We start from the raw sequence: 17339 nt of genomic DNA, 5'->3' as shown, positions 1-17339 counted from the left end.
AATGCTTTCTTAAGAACGAAAAGTCAGGTAGGACATTACGCTGCAGATGGAACATATGTGCCAGCTGGTGGAACTTATATACCACCAAACCTCCAAGAGAAGCACCTGCACCAGGACTACCTAGAACATTTACATCGTCACATGGACACAGACACAGGCATGCACAACAACCAGCACAACAACCACCTCCACAACCAGCACAACAACCAACACAACAACCAGCACAGCAACCAACAGTTCAAAACCCTGCACAACAACAACCACAAACAGAGCAAGGACATAAAAGAAGTAGAGAACAAGGAAACCAAGAATTCTTAAAAATGCTGAAGGAAGAGTATGGTTACCCAGATACTATTGACTTTAGTGACAGATATAAAGAAGCTATTAGAAAGTTCAAGGATGGAAATACTGACCCGAACCTATTTAGCTTTATGGCTCAGCACCAAATGGGATATAATTTCAAACCTGGAAAATACAAGCTCGCTAAGGGATATGATTTAATAGCATATCATCCAAATGACATGGATGAATTTACTCCGAGATATTTGGTGTCAGAGCTAAATGACAATACAACTCTCTTCATGAAACGCGTAAAAAATAGAGACGGAACGAAAGAAGAAAGGTTTATGAGTCCGGATGACTTAGATAGGGAACTTGTTAAAAACGGTCTCGGAATATATGAAATGCCAGCAGATGAGGTACAAGAAACTCCACAGGAAGAAATAGTTCAGATACAACCAGACATGGAAGAAATAGTTCAGCAACAACAGCTAGAAGAGCCTGAAGGAAACGAACAAGTCACTCCTTTGGAAACTAACTTCACAGAACTAGATGAAGATTTGGAACAGCCGAAAAATCTTGACCCTCAACAAGAGTATGCGGAGAATATGGAATATTTCCAAGAGTCTAAAAAAAATTCGGCTGACATAGTAGAAGAATATCGAAAAATGTTTGCCGACATACAAAAGACTCCAACATCAGATGAAAATATCCAGCATAGAATGGAAGAACTGAAAAAAAATGTACACAAATACAACAACCCTTTTTACTTACGAGCATTTAACGTTCAATCTTCGGATGAACTCGGTGAAGATAAAAGGTTAAATTTCAAGAAAACATATAGAAATGAAACATTGTTTAAAGTTCATTCAGAACCTAACCAAGATGGAAACAAACCTACTTTTGTTTCTGCAGACGATGGAACTACAATGAGATGGGGTCATAAAGCTAATCCAGATAGGTGGTTCATAAACTTACAACCACAATTCCAAGAAGTTGTAGACGCAATGGAAGTCAATGGTGAACCAGATATAGCTGGTATTTTAAGCGCGGCTTTAATGCCATTGAAAGATATGAAACATGCAGATATTTTGGACCAGTATGAAATGAACATGGCTGATGGAAATATAACACCTGACGTTCTAGAACATTTATCTCAAAGAACTACACAGAACCATAGAGATGGTATATTTGGTGAAGAGTTTAGAAAGAAAGTTAGGGAGAGCGAAGGAAGAGAACCTATTGTACATGACCTTGCAAACGAAAGTTTACAAAATGTCATAAAAACTTACTTTGCAGACAATGAACTGAGAAGGGATGAATATTTAAGAAAACTCAAATGGACAGTACCAGATGAAATGTTAGTATTGAAAAACATGTTCCTTGACAAAATAAAACCAACTACAGAAATAAACGACGCAAGACTGAAAGATTGGGTAGAAGCTTTCCCATTCACAAAAGATATAGTTGGTAACATGGAAAGAAAACCAGAATGGCTACAAAAACATATATTTGGAAACGAGCATATTCCATATGGACAGGCACTGTTTGAAGAGCTTGAACCGGAAACTCAGGAAAGAGTCATGCAAACAATACGCGAAGACTCAAATACAAACTATGACAAAATCTTTCTAGGATATAGGTTACCTGAGATGGGCGACCAGAGCCCAAAGGCAAAAGGACATGGGAAATTTGCAACATACTAGATGAACATAATGCAAAGATGCAACAACTTCAAGCAGAGGGCAATGAAGGAAAAAGAAGAGTTAAAAACTCAGTCAGGAAGAAAGTAAAGCTTGGTCGGAGTGGTTCTATTATGACATATAAATCCAACTATTCTATATTTTTACTCATATGAAATGTACGCCGCTCAGAATATAACGCCAACAGTTTTGGATGCTATGAATGGAAATGTTTCCGAATGGTATAACGAATGCGACAATGCCATTAGAAGGTCAGAAATAGTTCCTGGAACTTACGAATATACAACTGCTGTTTCTTATGGAAACGTAGGTGAGTTTGGAGAAGGTTCTTCAACAACAGTAGATATTGCTTGCGACAGGTTTCATATTATTTCTATTGACAACTCATTCTTATACGTGGAACAAGACATTGAAATAAAACCTTCTGCCAAGTTGTCTGACAAGAAAGGTTGCAATGGAATTTTCTATGTCGGATACCAATATGCTCCAGAAGTTTTCATGGGATATAAGATATATTCTAACTCTGACTTAGTTCAAACAGTAACATGGGCAAACTATGAATGGTTCGCTTTGAGAAACTCAGTACAACCACAAGCTAGAGAACAAACAGACCAGTATGCAACTATTGAGAAAATAAGAAGACTTGACCCTAACGTTCCAGGAGTTTATGTTGACCTTTCTGGACAAAATGCAGCAGCAGTAACCAAAGTAAAATTTGAAACTTAGAGTTCTTTGTCATCTTTCCTCATCTTCAGGTTTTTAAGATACTTGCCAAACTGGGCAGGAAAAATTTCTATCGAACTTACTCCAAGCAAAAATAACTTAGTCATTGCACCAACACAAGACCCATTCACTCTTACAGAAGTAGTGGGAACAAATAAAATGTCATTCGCCGACTTTGCAAAAACAAAGTTGACTTAGACTTTGGTTTCTCAAACCTCAACACTGAAGTAAACTATTATTTCAATGCTGCTGGAGATGCTTGGGACCCAGTTAAGTTTACATGCGAAAAGTTTGAATGCAAGAGAATAGAAAGCAGACTTGCAGTCTATATGTTGGACCCAGATATTTCAAATGCTTTAGCTGCCAAATATATTGCAGTTCCACTTATGTTCCCTATACACCAAATATCTGTCAAAGACTTTGCAGGTGAAGTTGGAAACCAAAGTGCTGACCCAGGTGCAAGAACAGATATTGCCTTAACAACTGCATGAAAACATGCAGATACTATGTTTGTACTGTTCAGACGAACTATAAATGACTATTCTTGCTTCTACAACCCTGGTATTAAAACCATATAAACATAGATGGCAAATATTATCCAAGAGAAGAAATATTCTACAGTTGAAGATATGAGGTCATACAACTTGACATTAGATGCTATGAACTTTAACAACAACTTCACAACAACCATTAACCCTGAAATGCAAAGTTCTATTATGCCATATGTGAAAGTATGGACTCATACAGGAGGTCAAAAAACTCAATATACAAATGGAGACCGTTCAAACTTTTGGCTTGGCATTCCATTTGCTGACTCAGAAGACTTTATGGGTGGTATTTCAACTGTTGGTACAGTTCAAATACAATATACTGTGACAGAGACGGTCCAAATGAATTGAAAGCAAAGAAGTTTACAAAACCAATAGCACTTTTCACGGAAGATGCTCTTTTGAAAGATTCGTTTCGATGAAACCTGCTGGGGCTCCTCAGATTGGTATAACGACAGCTTCCATCGAGCAGATTTTTGGCAGCAGGTCAGTAAGTTGTTCTTGAACTGACTTCTCTCCGTCAAATATTGACAGTACGCCAGTTTTGACATAAAATTGTATTATAAACTTACCTTTAGAAATATCTGTAAGTTTTGAAGTTTATATTTTTGTCTGCTTCAAGAACTTTCACCATCTCGGTTATACCAACTTTCTTTGCTTTATGAAAATATTTTTGGTTCAGCAAAGACTGCTATTCTATAACATTTTCCATTGTTTGTATAAAGAACTATTCTGTCAATGATTGTATTGTTTGTGTGTGTAAACTTTGTTTTGCTTCAATTCGAAGAGATACTCAAATACGTCCATCTTTTTATTCTAGTAAAATGTCATTTCCGAAAAATAGAAGCGTAAGTGTTTCAAAAGGTTTAATGGCGGTGGCAGATGTGAAGTTAAATTCACCAACTCAAACAAACAGTCAAAGTGTTGTTGTCAATGTCAAAGAAAGAGATGTTGAAGTGGGGAAACCATACGAAGACGAAGATGGTATAACAATAGTTCCTGTAAAAGAACAACCAACATATCCTGAAGTTAGCAGAGACTTAAGTTCTGTTGCAGATATTCGAAATGACTACAACAACTTAAAGACAAACTTAAAACTCAGGAGAAGATTTGTCAAGCTTTAGGTATAATGTTAAACTTGGTCGAACACAACCCTGTAAAAGTGAACTCATATGTCATCGCACCTCATGAAGTTTTGAAAGAACTATTGAAACTTTTGACAGAGGCAGACGATATAAACATCAAAGAAATAGAACCCGACATTGCTTGCTGTGGTGTTTCATATAATGTCATTGACAAGATATACGTTATGAAAGGAGGTGAAACGTTGAACTTAAAATATAGTTTCCCAGACGTCATAAAAATATTTGACGACCACAACATTTCATTAAAATTTATTTGCTAAGTAAATGGCAGAAGACATAGTGGTTTATACTATTACGACTAAAAACCCTGAGTCATATAATTCTATAACAACAAACTTACAAAGTCCTCAAGGACGATATTGTAAACTAACTTTAAACACAATGACGACTAAAGCCTGTTTTGCTCTTTTGACACCAGAAGACTTTGTTGTTGTGAATGGTAAAAAATACTTCTTTGAAGATACTTACTCAGATATACCACCAACAGGTTTTGTTGACTTATTTAATACTTTAAGGACGGATGTAACATGTGCTGCAACTAGAGCAGGTTTCATTATGTTTGGATGTCCGACTGAGTTTAGTATAAACGATATGAGCTATAATACAAAACTTATATCTGGTTTTTACTACCAACAGTTTCCTATAACAGGAAAAGGTGTCATACAAGGTTTGTCTGTTCCATTGACTTTAAGTACACCTATTTTATATATTGTTTCAAACTTAGGTTCAAAGTGTTATTCGAATGTCGACAGAAACTACTATGACCAAAAGATACTTATGCGTATAAACAATACTTTCTCTGCTGGTTTGCCTATTGTTCATTCGAATGCAGAGTTTTCAGCTTTAGTAAACTCAAACACTTTAGCAAACATAACGTTACATTAGTCGACGCAAACTTTGTTCCTGTAAAACTTTTATGTCCTATGTATTTGTCAATGACGGCAGAAAGTTTCGAATTGGAAGATGCAACTGGTGAAAGTATTGTATTACAAGAACAACTTCAACAACAAATAGCTCAAGAACAACAAATGCAACAAATGCAACAACAAAGTCAAGAATAAAAAAAATATTTTTTTTTTATTTTATAAAAATGTACAGAATAGACGTTTCAGATTTTTATGACTTCCAAGCATTCAGAAATATGTGTCCATTTAGAGACTATAACAAAGCAGTCGAGAATTTGAAACGTTTAGTCATTTATGTCGACTCTGCCCCAGAATGTTATGTCATGAAAGAATGGGATGTTGTCTTTAACAAACCAAGAGCAACCATAGTTTCAGAACAAGAATGTAGACAGAAACTTAAGAAAATAAAAGTCGTACAAGTTGGTATGAAGATGTTAGATGCTTGGGATATCTTATTGTCGAAGTTAGAAGATTTTTCAGTTCGAGGTATAAAGTTTTATACACCTTCTCCAAACTTCTATTCTATCTTCACTGGATATAAATACGAACAAGTAGAATGGAAAGAAAATATTATAGAAGCTTGGTTAGACCATGTCAAAGAAATTATATGCAATGGAAACGAAAGAGTCTATGAGTATATCTTATGTTGGTTTGCAAACATCTTACAATATCCAAGTGCTAAAAATGAAACTGCTCTCATCATAATTGGAAAACAAGGAACAGGTAAGAACACTTTCTTTACAGATATCTTATGCAAACTGTTAGAGGGCTATTCGAACCCTAATATGACAAACTTAGAAAACATCTGTGGAAGTTTAACTCTCAATAGAGAATATGAAACTTATAGTATGTAACGAACTTCAAAGTATAGATACAACAAAGGTTTTAAACTCAGATGCTTTGAAGAGTCTTATAACAGACAAAGTTGGAGTTGTTGAAAGAAAATATAAAGACCAAAGAGTTTGTGAAAATGTTGCAAACTTCATTATGGTTTCAAACAACGCCGTTCCGATGAAGTTAGAAAGTTCTGACAGAAGATATGTAGTTGTCAGAACGTCAGATTCTCATATGCAAGATACAGAATATTTTGACGACTTAGCAGAAACTTTGACACCTAACTTTTACAACCACTTGTTCTCATATTTCATGACATTAGATATTTCTAAGTTCAATCCAAGACAAATTCCATATACCGAAGAGAGACAAACATTGTTAGAAGCAAACAAGAGTGTATATGAACTGTTTATAGATGAGACTAACTTTGAGTGTTTAGATGAAAGGTCATTGTACGATTCGTATAAACAATATTGTCAAGAATATGGTTATATGACAGCGTCTAAACGAACATTCTTGGCAAATGTCAAAAATCTTTTAGATGTTCAGAATGGTGTATATACAAAGAAAAATTTTTCTGAGTAAATTTAAAAAAAATATTTTTTTATCCGATAGAAAAGATGGAAAATTCATCAGTAAACAAGTACATGACAGAAGTCAAAGAAGAACTAGACCCATTCGCATATTTGAATGTTTACTTCTACCATTTTGAAAAGTCTTCATTTGACAAAGTTTGGAACATCGAACCCGTTAAGTTTGCTATTGTGACTAAAAATGGTGCGAAATTTGAAGACTTAGACATAGAAGGTTTGTTAGCAGTCAAAGAAAATTTTGACAGAAGGTTCTCAAACCTTAAAGAAGGCAAAGCATACAAACTTGTTATACCTTATGAACCAAAGAAAGCAGACGACTATGAATATTATGAGTCTAAGATAGTTGAAGTTCAAGGTAAATTAGGTAAAAAGATTTTAGAGTCTAAGCCAGTGTTTGCTCCTAAAGAGGAAGAGAACATTGACATTGACCCAGAAATGTTCTAAAAATAAAATTTTATTTTTACATGTCATATCTCACCTTCTCTGGAACTGGCTCTGGTTCTTTCTTCTCTTCTTCTACTTTCTTTTCTTCTACTTTCTTTTCTTTCTTTTCTCTCTTCTTCTTCTTCTCTGGTGGAGTTATGTCAAATTTGGCGCAACCATATTTATGTAAAAGTTCTTTGTCCTTTAATAGCTCTTCTATTCTGTTTTCTATTTCATCTTCAAGAACAGCGCATGTGTCTTCTTTGCATTCTAAGAACTTTTGTTGGACTTCATCTTTCCAATCGGCGTCATCTCTGTCAACAAGTCTGTCATTGACAAATTTTAAGACTGCTCTTTGTAATGTTTTATGGTTCTTGTCATATTCCCAGAAACAGAACTTTAGAACAAATTCACCTTTCTTGTTTACACTATGTAAGATTTTATGGTCGACAGAAGTTTTAGAGTCGAAAAGCTTGTCTCGAATATAGATAGCGAAATCGCTAGACATTTTCTAAAAGATAAAAATTTTAATTTTTCTAAAAATATGTTAGAAAAAAAGTTTGCTGACATTGACAAGAAATTTGAGAATGTTTTGAAGAAGAACAAGAGAAAGTTAGAAAATGCTCAGATAAAACCCATACATGACAAGTTCTTATTTGCTCAGAATGGTATAACAGGTCTAATCGCACCACCTGGGTCGGGTAAGACTTTCACTTATCTTAAAATGGCTGCACAACAACAAGAACTAGATGAGAAGAACCCATTCTATGAGTTAGTTGTCATTTGTAGTACTTCGGTCAATTTGACCAAACCGTCAATTCGTTCAAAGATATTATAAAGAAGTCTAAGTTAGTATGTATAAAAGACTCTGAGTTGTTAGATTGGATAAAGAAGTACCAAAGAAGAGTTTTGAAGTACAATGCTATAAATGAGTATATAAATTCGAAGTTTAAAGACCCAAATGAGGAAATGCAGAGAATATTAGAGAAGAAACACTTCAGAAACAAACAGAAAGAGATAGAATACATTTCGAAGAAATTGCAATCGTACGATTGGAAGACTTACCCTCATAGATGTCTTCTTATCTTAGATGACTTTGCTTCTCATCCTTTGTTAAAGAACAGAGAACAAGACATGTGTCGAATTCTTAAGAAGCTCAGACACTTTAACATTTCAGTTGTCATTTGTGTACAGACAGCCAAGAGTTTAAGTAAGGATGTAAAGAGAATACTTACTGACATTGTACTTTTCCCTGGATTGTCCGAAGACGATTTCATGGAACTTATGAAAGAGTCCATGGCAGGTAAGTTTGACAGACATGAACTATGGGAGAAGTACAAAGTCATACAAGACCCTCATACTTCTTTCAGAATTCACATCTACGCGAACAAAGTTCAAATTGTAAAAAGTCAAGCTTGAAAAATGTAAGAGTTTGAGTCTTAGTCTGTTGTGGTGCTGGGGCTGTCGGTTCTTCTGGCTTTGGAAGACATTCAGGAAGAGGAACGTCGGACATTCGTTTGTGTCTTAACCGTCTTTGTTCTGAAACAATATAATATTGTCTTGAAAAAGTACAACATTGTCTTGAAAAAGTACAACATTGTCTTGAAAAAGTACAACATTGTCTTGAAAAAGTACAACATTGTTCTGAAAAAGTACAACATTGTTCTGAAAAAGTTCAAGACTTGTTCTGAAAAAGTACAGCTGTACTCAAATTTGAGAGACATTGTACTGAATTTATACAACATTGTTCTGAAAAAGTACAACATTGTTCTGAAAAAGTACAATATTGTCTTGAAAAAGTACAACATTGTCTTGAAAAAGTACAACATTGTCTTGAAAAAGTACAATATTGTCTTGAAAAAGTACAACATTGTACTGACTCAGTATGGAGCTTGACCCCTTAGACGAAGCAATTTATCTAATTGAAATTAACGAGCTTGTTAAAGACTTCCTCAGGCAGAATGTAAAGGTCAAGCGTAAAAATAAAGATTGAAATTTACCCTACTTGTTTGAAGTTGTCGAAATACTCTGTTATTTTTTCCTTTAACAATGGCAAATCTTCTTTGAAGGTAAGTATTGTACAACCTTTCATATCATAGTGTGTTTGAGGTAACGTATCTTGAACTATCTGTTTAACATCTTCATTCGGTGTCATTGAAATCGGTAAGTTTTCGCGATAGAACCAATTTCTGTCAGATTTGTAAATCTTAGCAAGGTCGTAAAAGCTTTTGTTGTTTCTTCTGACTAAATGCAACATAACCATATCTCTGTCTTCTTCATTTTCCATCTCTTCAGTATAAATCATATACTTATAGTTCTTTTCCTTTCCTTTTGGTACCGAACGTGGTATTCTTTTCTGTATGGTTTTGTCTTTTGCTTCAATGACTTCATCTTTTGCTTGAAGTTTCTTTTCCATCTCTTCACGTTCTTGTCTATGAATTTCGTCAAGAAGTTTACAGACATACCATGAATAGCGAGCTGAAGCCCATTGTGCCACATTATTTACAAGAAGTCTATGAACATAATATCCTCTCAAACCATTTGGCAATTTTTCACGATTTTCATAGAGTTTTGGCGACTGCGGTTTTTCTCGTAGTCGCTGTTCTTCACTGTTTTCAGAAAAAAGTATGTCTCGCTGTGCTTCGCTCAAAAGTTCTTGTGTGCTTTGGTTCCTAAACCAGTCTTGTGGTTTCTTAGTATCTGGAGCATAACATGCTGTCAAAATACTTTGCATTTGGTACATATCGTCTTTGACCGAACGAATGAGACGTAACTGTTTGTTATACTGTATGTACTCGTATTCTTCATTTATAGCTTCATGGACTATAACTGTTGTTGTGTTCTCTGTTGTTGACATATCTGTCTTTACATACAAAATAAAAAAATAAAAAAAAATAAAATTAGCGTTATTTTCTATCTTGTATAAAAGACCAAAAATAAACGCTTTACATGTATTTTTCAGCAACTTCGTCAAATAATTTTATAGCTTTATCTATCTCATCTACTTCAAACGTTTCCCTACCTTTCGTGGGAGCACCATACATCTTCTCAAACTTTTCAAGTAGTTCTGTTTCAGCAGCTCTCATATCGTTAACGAACGCAACCTTAACTCTATTGACTATATTGTCATATCTTTGAGTTATATTAAATGTTCTTCCTATCTTATATCTCTTTGTATTGAAGTCCTTTGGTTTCTGAACGATGTAAAGTAAGCCTTCACTGCAACGTTCCGTATCGAATGAACCATATGTTATGAAATTATATCCAACAACTGGGTCAATCCAGAACAAAACTACTGGTATAAGACTTTTGTCGATGAGATATGCTCTTGTTCCATAGAATCTTACCGATATCATAAGCTCAGGATTTTTTGTCAAAATTTTCTGAGTAGAAGCATTTTTAACCCAGTCGTGTGCTTTCTTTCCTTCAGATAGTGTTAAAATGTCTGACAAAGAATATTTTTTGTATTTCTTTGAGTATCTTACGTTTAAATCACCTATTCTAACCACCTTGGTCTCATTGTCTATCTTTTTAACTGTTTCAAACTCAGTGTTTGACATTTCCTGTTCTTACATACAAAATAAAAAAAAATATTTTAAAAAAACTAGCTTTTATTTTATTTTGTATAAAAGATACAGTTATATCATGAAATTTGGTCATTTTTTTACGATTTTCATGTGTTTTAGGCGTTCCTCGGTTTTCCGCGGGTCGCAATTTTTTACGATTTTCGAATGGAATCTCTATCCTCGGTTTTCCGAGGGTAGCAAACATATGAGGAAATTCATGAAATTTGTTGCTGAATTCAATAAAAATATATTTTAGGGTAGAAGGGTATATCTACCCCGTTTTCTACCCTCATTTCTACCCCATATGTCCTTACTGAAAAAGTATGTGTTCCATATGTCATTTTACTCAGAATTTTATACAGAATTCAATAAAAATATATTTTAGGGTAGAAGGGTATATCTACCCCGTTTTCTACCCTCATTTCTACCCCAGTTATTTTACAAGCGTTTTACATGGTATATGTTGTGATGGTTCATGACTTTAAACAGTTTTGTAGCTTCTATTTCTTCACGAAGGATATCAAAAATTTTAACTATGCCGAAGGTTTCTTTATATTTCTTCTTGACATCTGAAAGAAGGAAATCGTTAGCAGTTGGATAGTTTTTGTTCAGAAATGTCAACATGTCCATTTTATCTTCTGCTGGTTTCTCTACTTCTTTCTTTAAGTCAGTATGGTCTTTTCGCATACGTTCTATCTCTTTGACGGAGTAGTTATATTTCCTTGTTGCTGCTTTACATTTTGAACATTGTGAGTTCATTTTTGCGTTATATTCTGAAATTTGTCCTGCTAGTATGACTAAGGCGTAGATGGTTTTCTTTAACTCAAAAGTTGCGGGTTTTATCTGTTCATTCCATATCTTACCTCTTCTATCTTTATCTCTTATCTGCAAGACACACTCAGCAACTAACGAAACAAAGTTGTCGTAGGTCTTAAATTCTTCAGATTTATATATGTCAATGACTTTGTGGTTGCAATGAAATCCAAGAAACTCATAGTTTATCTTACGAATGAACTTCTTTATTTCAACTGAGTCAGTCAGTCTGACTTCAATTTCATCGAATTCTGGAATAGTGAGCTTTTGTTGTTGTATTTCAGGAAGTTTAGGTAGATGGTCAATAATATCCTGCATTTCATAAAGATACTGTTCATTTGTTTCATCTTTTGCACTACAGTCTAAATCTCCTTGGAGAAGTTCCTGCTTTATCTTCTGGATTTCTGTTTCGAAAGTATATGAAGAAGGAATGAAGCTTTTCATCTCTACTAACATAGAAGTTGGGTTCATGACTAACGAGTTTGGTGCTGTTGTTGCTGACATGTTCTTACAATAAAAATAAAAAAATATTTTTTGGTGGGACTACCTTTATTTTATTTCAGCACAAAATGAACGAGTTTGGTTTAAAAATACGGTGGAGCCAAAAATGGCTCGACCTCAAAACAAGCATTTTGTGAAGAATATACCAACCCGCGGAAAACGGCGGGTTGCTTTTTTTATACAAAATTCAAGAGTTTTGTGTGTTTTCTACGAGGGTAGAAAAGAGGGTAGAAAACGGGGTAGATATACCCTTCTACCCTAAAATATATTTTTGTCGAAAAAAAATGGTTCATTTACTCACAATATTTTTGTACAAAACGACCCCAAACTTTTAACTTCTTTTCTGCAGCTTCTAATGAAATTTTAGCGAGTTCATATTCTCTAAATTCTCTCTTTAAATCTTCTTGTTCCCATTGGTCTAGTTCGTATGGAGAGTCCTATAACCAGAACATATCTCACGTTCATGTTCTATTTGTTTTTCATGCATTTTTCTAACTTCTTCTTCGAACAAAGGTTTAGCATTCTCTACTGTATCTTCAAGTTCTTCTTCATCTAATTTCTCATGAACTTTCTTGTCTATGGAGTCCAAAATTTTTCCAACTGCTATACAATATTTTGGAGAAGCCCACATTGCTATATAGTTTACAAGTCTTGGGTCTACATACGTTCCTCTAACCTGTTTGATTTCATCGGGAATTCCTGCATGAACTGTGTATAAAAAGCAACCCGCGGAATTCCGCGGGTTGGTATATTCTTCACAAAATGCCTCAAAATACTCTTCCCAGGACTTATTTTCCAACAACCTTCTAAAGTCTTTCCTAAACTGCTGACACATCTTTGTTGCATTTATATAACCATCCTTGTCTCTACGTAAGACTTCAATACCGTTGTAAGTGCCTTTTGTGAATGTTTCGCCATTAGATTTGTTCGTGAACGTTTTTGCTTCGACTGTCATACTGTTCTTACAATAAAAATAAAAAATATTTTTGGCTTAACCGTCGGACATTCGTTTGTGGCTTAACCGTCGGACCACAACGATAAAAATCTCATTTTAACTCACTTTTTTTCTATCTTAAGGAAATTCATGAAAATTCATGAGGGTAGAAAAGAGGGTAGAAAACGGGGTAGATATACCCTTCTACCCTAAAATATATTTTTCAATACTTTTTCAGCACTTCTCCGTAGTTATATATGAAAGACAATTCGAGATAAAAGTCGTAGTACAATGGAACAATATGTTGCACACCATTTGTTGTGAACCAAACTTGAAAGTCAGAGAAACTGTTACTAGGTGGTTCGTAGAATTTAGAAGCAAAGTCATAAAAGTCCTTACCAATACAAAGAAAACTATTGTTGCTTGAACTAAAACTTGCATGACACATAACATTTTGAGGGTCAAACACGTTTCTATAAACTGTCAAATCTGTTGGTGGGCGTATAAACCAGAACGGACCGTCAGGTGGTAATGGTTCGTTCTGGTTTAGTAACCGAAGAAATTGTGCCCAAGAACGTTTGTCTACTTGCCAAAATAAAAACTGTGTATCTCTTGGAGGGTTATTTTCAATCCTTTGAAATGAAACTGTGGAGTTCATCTTGTCATATTCTAGTTTCAGATAGTATGTTCCATTTAGTAAAGAGTCGTATTTTTCTTGAAATTCCCAATAATATTTGTTTATTTGAGTTTGAAAGTCATTTAGAGTCTTCAAGACTTTCGTCTGAACGAACCGTAAAGATTCTCATTTCGTCAAATTTGTCTAGTAGACCGTCAGAACCTCTATACTGACCGTGAAAATATACTGCAAACATAAACGCGTTAGTTCTTTTTGAAAACAAAACTCTTCTAAATCCTATTGCCTTTGCATCTGAAGGACTTTGAAGCCAACGAATTGGAAAGTCAAAGCGGTAGGAGCCGGATGAAATTTCTTCATCTGATATATTCCTACCGGCATTTGTAAAGATATAGTCTAACGGTTTTGTATCTGCTGCTTTTGTTCTTTGTTTTTCAACCTGAAACATTTAATATATGTAAAAATATACTGTTTTAAAAAATGTTTTAAAATGGTATGCCATATAGCTTCTTGAATTTGTTAAGAAGTATACGAACGTTTTTTCCATCTGTATCTCTAGTGTTTACATAAGCATAGCCCGCCTTAGTAAAACATACTTGTAATTTTCTATAGTTTACGCCGGTATAAAGGTAGAAAGAGTCCTGTTCTTCGCTATAGTAGTAAAACTCAAACGTATGCTTACCATAGTCTGTAATTTCAATTGCTTCATCTTCTAGTTCGTCGACAAATTCGAATACAATATCTCGAAATTTGCCTATGTTCTTATTGTTTTCAGAACAAGTGACCCAGCGTAAGTTTTCAAGTCTATTGTCGTTTCTTATATGGTTTATATGGTCTACAAAAGGTAAATTGTTAGGATTCGGTATAAAATGAGTTGCAATGACAACATGTTTTAAATAGCATTTTCCACCCAGATTCATCATAGCATATCCGTCATTTCGCTCCCATCCGCTTAAAACTCTTTTTGTCTCTTTGTTTCTGACTTCAAATGACTCACAACAGTGAATTTCATATTTCTCATCTAACAAACAAGTTTTCCAACAGTCTTTTCCAACAAACTCAGCGTACATTTCAAATAAAATAAAAAAATATTTTTTTTGAAAAAATATTTTTTTCTTTACTTTACATAACCTCCTGCTACCATAAGTCTTTGACGCCAACCCATACCAGCTAATGAAGGTTGACTTGGTTTAGTTTGGAAACTAAACTTTGGTTTTGGTTTATCTTCAGTTTTTGGCTCACCTTCTTCTATCGGTTTTTCGTCACTTTTCGGTTCCTCGGGTTTTACCCCACCTGCAGGTATGGTTGTGTCGTCAACATCTTCATAAATATCATATGCCATTTGTTTTTGTTTTCCTTTCAACTTTTTGTGTTTGTTGTAAAGTTTAGAATATTTCGACTCTAAGTCAATGAGATGTTCTATAATGAACTGTTGGTCAGTGAAGAATACCTTCCCATCTGTTGTCTCGAAAGCTCCTTCAGACTTCAATATTTTATTTGTGAGAGTCTGTTTCTTTTTTGAGATACTAGCCGTTCCATTTCTATGAAAAGTGACTTTGTAGTTAGGGTTTGCATTTCCAGACCTGGCACCTTCTATTATTGAATTTTTCTCTTCATCTGTAAGTTCTTTGACAGGTTTTGACAATGGTTCTGAACTTTTTGTTTGTGGTGTCAAATCTACCGTTTCAACTTCTTCGGTCATTTCATCTCAGTAAAAAATTTTAGTTTGGTTTGTTTTCAACTGGTTGTTTAGGTTTTTTAAGTCGGTCTAAAACTTCCTGAGGTATAGGAAGAACTTGACAAACACGTTGTGTAACTGCTGGAAGCCGACAAATCCATCTTGAACCCATTTGTCTCAATGCTGTATTGTTCATTTCATCTCAGTAAAAAACTTTACATTCCCCACGTTTGAGGCGGTTGAGGTTGGTTATTGTTTACCCATTGTTGTGCATGGTTATATCCTCTGTTAAAGAATCTTTCACCTTGGTCCATATAGTGTCCTGCTTGGTTATAGTAGTCATTTGCTTTGTTATAGTAGTTTCCTGCTTCTCTTCCTACATTGTCCATCCATCCTTGAACTTTTCCTCTTGTTTCAGGATTTGGAATAAGATTTGCTGCATCTCGTGCTACATCCCAACCTTTCTGTACAGTTTGTATAATAGGTGTGCTTTCTCTTTAAGTATACCTAATGTACTCAAAATCTTCCTTCCAACTCCAAATACACCTCTGGCTATTGTTCCCACTGCGGGCAAAAATCTGGATGCAACTCCTGCTAATGCGCCAAATAAACCCATTTCTTATAGGGTAAAAAATGACGAATCCAACAAGGACCCTATGTTTCTAAAGCAACAAAGAAAGCACTCATGGTAAAAATCTTTAGTTCAACACCAAATGCTTGGTTTATGGATATCTTGGAAAACATTCCGAGGTATAGAGAAGATGGACCTCCATACTGGCTAATATTTGTCGGTCAAAACACAAGATACTGTGAAGCCATACCATTACAGTCCAAAAATATTTTAGATGTGAAAACTGCTTTGACAATATTCGTTGACAAATACCATCCAACAAAACTGACATCTGACTGTGAACGTTCTTTCAAATCAGACGATATTAAAAACTATCTGCGTTCAAAAAATGTAAACCAATATTTCATTGTCGACCAAAACCATTCTGCTCTTGGTGTCATTGACAGTTGTATAAAAATCTTAAGAGACTTAAACCAACCACAAGGTGGTGAGGTAGATGAAATGTCATATGACGACAAGTATAGACACTTCTCCATGGCAAAGATGAGACAAGTTTTAAATATTTACAATAGCCGTAAACAAAAAGGTTTGGGAAACCACTCTCCCAAGAAATGAAAAACAACCCTGACTTAGAGAAAGACTATATATTTAATAGTTTAGTCAAAAGAGACAAACAAGAAAGAATGCCAGGCTTCAAACTTAAGAAAGGTGACAAAGTAAAAATAGAAATACCTAAACGCGACCCATATGAAAATACTATTGACTATGACAACAATGGGAACTCGACAGGTACTCGCATTCGTGTTCGTAAAAATAGAAGAAAGTATACAAGAGAATATTATGAAGTTTTAGGCAAACATGGCAAAATGTACAGACTGCAAGCAGAAGATAAAACTACTATTGTCAGACCTCGTTTCAAACTTGTCAAAGTTCAAGGTGGTATACTTTCAAAGACAGTTCCTAACAAATATAAGACAACTCCTGACGAATATGCTAAAGAAGTTGAAAATGACGACTAAGCATTTCTATACCATGCGTAAACTGTCATGTAAGGTGGCATGTAGTCTTTACTCTGTCCCGTTGTTTCCGAATATCCTGTAATGCGATGTGTATGGCTTCCTCCTCCCTGCGTGTCATCCCAGTAACAATTTATAGCAAACTTAACGTCGTCTTTAACATCATATCCTTTACCTTTTGTCATTCCTGTCCAATCCCAATATCTATGCTTATGCCAACCTGCTTCAGCTGTAGTTAAATTTATGTAGTGACTGTGTGCAGGTAAGTTTTCACCTGAAATCGTTTTACTTCCACCTGTTACCTTTGAAGAGTTTGCACAATACAAAAACCTTTCGACTATTTGAGTCCAAGTTCCAAAACCAAGTACTACTTCTGGTCTGGTAGAGTTCATTGACGTATAAATAGAACCTATAGGATATACTGTTTGAAGTATTTCTGTCTTTAACGTTTGAAGCTCTGTTTTGTCTGCTTT

At 34.9% G+C, this 17339-nt stretch overlaps 10 protein-coding genes and 4 pseudogenes across 14 annotated transcripts, besides 1 other annotated feature; 4 read left to right on the top strand and 10 right to left on the bottom strand.

The window, feature by feature from the left end:
• Positions 1 to 17339: part of a mobile genetic element that runs on past both edges of the window.
• On the top strand, positions 142 to 318 carry TVAGG3_0907090 (uncharacterized protein; the record flags this gene model as incomplete). The annotated part of the gene is made up of 1 exon (XM_051251605.1): positions 142 to 318. One exon carries the CDS (start codon positions 142 to 144, stop codon positions 316 to 318), a length of 177 nt encoding a protein of 58 aa, XP_051077179.1.
• TVAGG3_0907080 (protein of unknown function, DUF4106 family) lies at positions 321 to 1142 on the top strand (the record flags this gene model as incomplete). Its single annotated transcript, XM_051251604.1, has 1 exon — positions 321 to 1142. A coding segment is annotated over one exon (822 nt), but the record flags the coding sequence as incomplete, so codon positions are not given.
• On the top strand, positions 5176 to 5459 carry TVAGG3_0907070 (annotated as a pseudogene). The gene has a single exon. A coding segment is annotated over exon 1 (284 nt).
• Positions 5627 to 6598, top strand: TVAGG3_0907060 (annotated as a pseudogene). Its single transcript has one exon. A coding segment is annotated over exon 1 (972 nt).
• TVAGG3_0907050 lies at positions 7191 to 7549 on the bottom strand (annotated as a pseudogene). Its single transcript has one exon. A coding segment is annotated over exon 1 (359 nt).
• Positions 8520 to 8666, bottom strand: TVAGG3_0907040 (uncharacterized protein; the record flags this gene model as incomplete). Its single annotated transcript, XM_051251603.1, has 1 exon — positions 8520 to 8666. The coding sequence occupies one exon, from the start codon at positions 8664 to 8666 to the stop codon at positions 8520 to 8522; it is 147 nt and encodes a 48-aa protein (XP_051077177.1).
• On the bottom strand, positions 9150 to 10010 carry TVAGG3_0907030 (KilA, N-terminal/APSES-type HTH, DNA-binding family; the record flags this gene model as incomplete). The annotated part of the gene is made up of 1 exon (XM_051251602.1): positions 9150 to 10010. One exon carries the CDS (start codon positions 10008 to 10010, stop codon positions 9150 to 9152), a length of 861 nt encoding a protein of 286 aa, XP_051077176.1.
• TVAGG3_0907020 (organellar and viral DNA polymerase type B) lies at positions 10134 to 10713 on the bottom strand (the record flags this gene model as incomplete). Its single annotated transcript, XM_051251601.1, has 1 exon — positions 10134 to 10713. A coding segment is annotated over one exon (580 nt), but the record flags the coding sequence as incomplete, so codon positions are not given.
• On the bottom strand, positions 12530 to 12988 carry TVAGG3_0907010 (KilA, N-terminal/APSES-type HTH, DNA-binding family; the record flags this gene model as incomplete). The annotated part of the gene is made up of 1 exon (XM_051251600.1): positions 12530 to 12988. A coding segment is annotated over one exon (459 nt), but the record flags the coding sequence as incomplete, so codon positions are not given.
• On the bottom strand, positions 13191 to 13839 carry TVAGG3_0907000 (annotated as a pseudogene). Its single transcript has one exon. A coding segment is annotated over exon 1 (649 nt).
• Positions 14087 to 14671, bottom strand: TVAGG3_0906990 (His-Me finger endonucleases family; the record flags this gene model as incomplete). Its single annotated transcript, XM_051251599.1, has 1 exon — positions 14087 to 14671. The coding sequence occupies one exon, from the start codon at positions 14669 to 14671 to the stop codon at positions 14087 to 14089; it is 585 nt and encodes a 194-aa protein (XP_051077173.1).
• On the bottom strand, positions 14719 to 15303 carry TVAGG3_0906980 (phage tail repeat-like family; the record flags this gene model as incomplete). Its single annotated transcript, XM_051251598.1, has 1 exon — positions 14719 to 15303. One exon carries the CDS (start codon positions 15301 to 15303, stop codon positions 14719 to 14721), a length of 585 nt encoding a protein of 194 aa, XP_051077172.1.
• Positions 15323 to 15475, bottom strand: TVAGG3_0906970 (uncharacterized protein; the record flags this gene model as incomplete). The annotated part of the gene is made up of 1 exon (XM_001294695.2): positions 15323 to 15475. One exon carries the CDS (start codon positions 15473 to 15475, stop codon positions 15323 to 15325), a length of 153 nt encoding a protein of 50 aa, XP_001294696.2.
• On the bottom strand, positions 16866 to 17258 carry TVAGG3_0906960 (phage tail repeat-like family; the record flags this gene model as incomplete). Its single annotated transcript, XM_001299149.2, has 1 exon — positions 16866 to 17258. The coding sequence occupies one exon, from the start codon at positions 17256 to 17258 to the stop codon at positions 16866 to 16868; it is 393 nt and encodes a 130-aa protein (XP_001299150.2).

The sequence above is a fragment of the Trichomonas vaginalis genome, chromosome I (genome assembly GCF_026262505.1).
Source record: "Trichomonas vaginalis G3 chromosome I, whole genome shotgun sequence".
In the NCBI taxonomy this organism is placed as follows: domain Eukaryota; phylum Parabasalia; order Trichomonadida; family Trichomonadidae; genus Trichomonas; species Trichomonas vaginalis.
The sequence above is the reverse complement of the archived record's forward strand: the minus strand, read 5'-3'. Positions and strand labels throughout refer to the sequence as shown.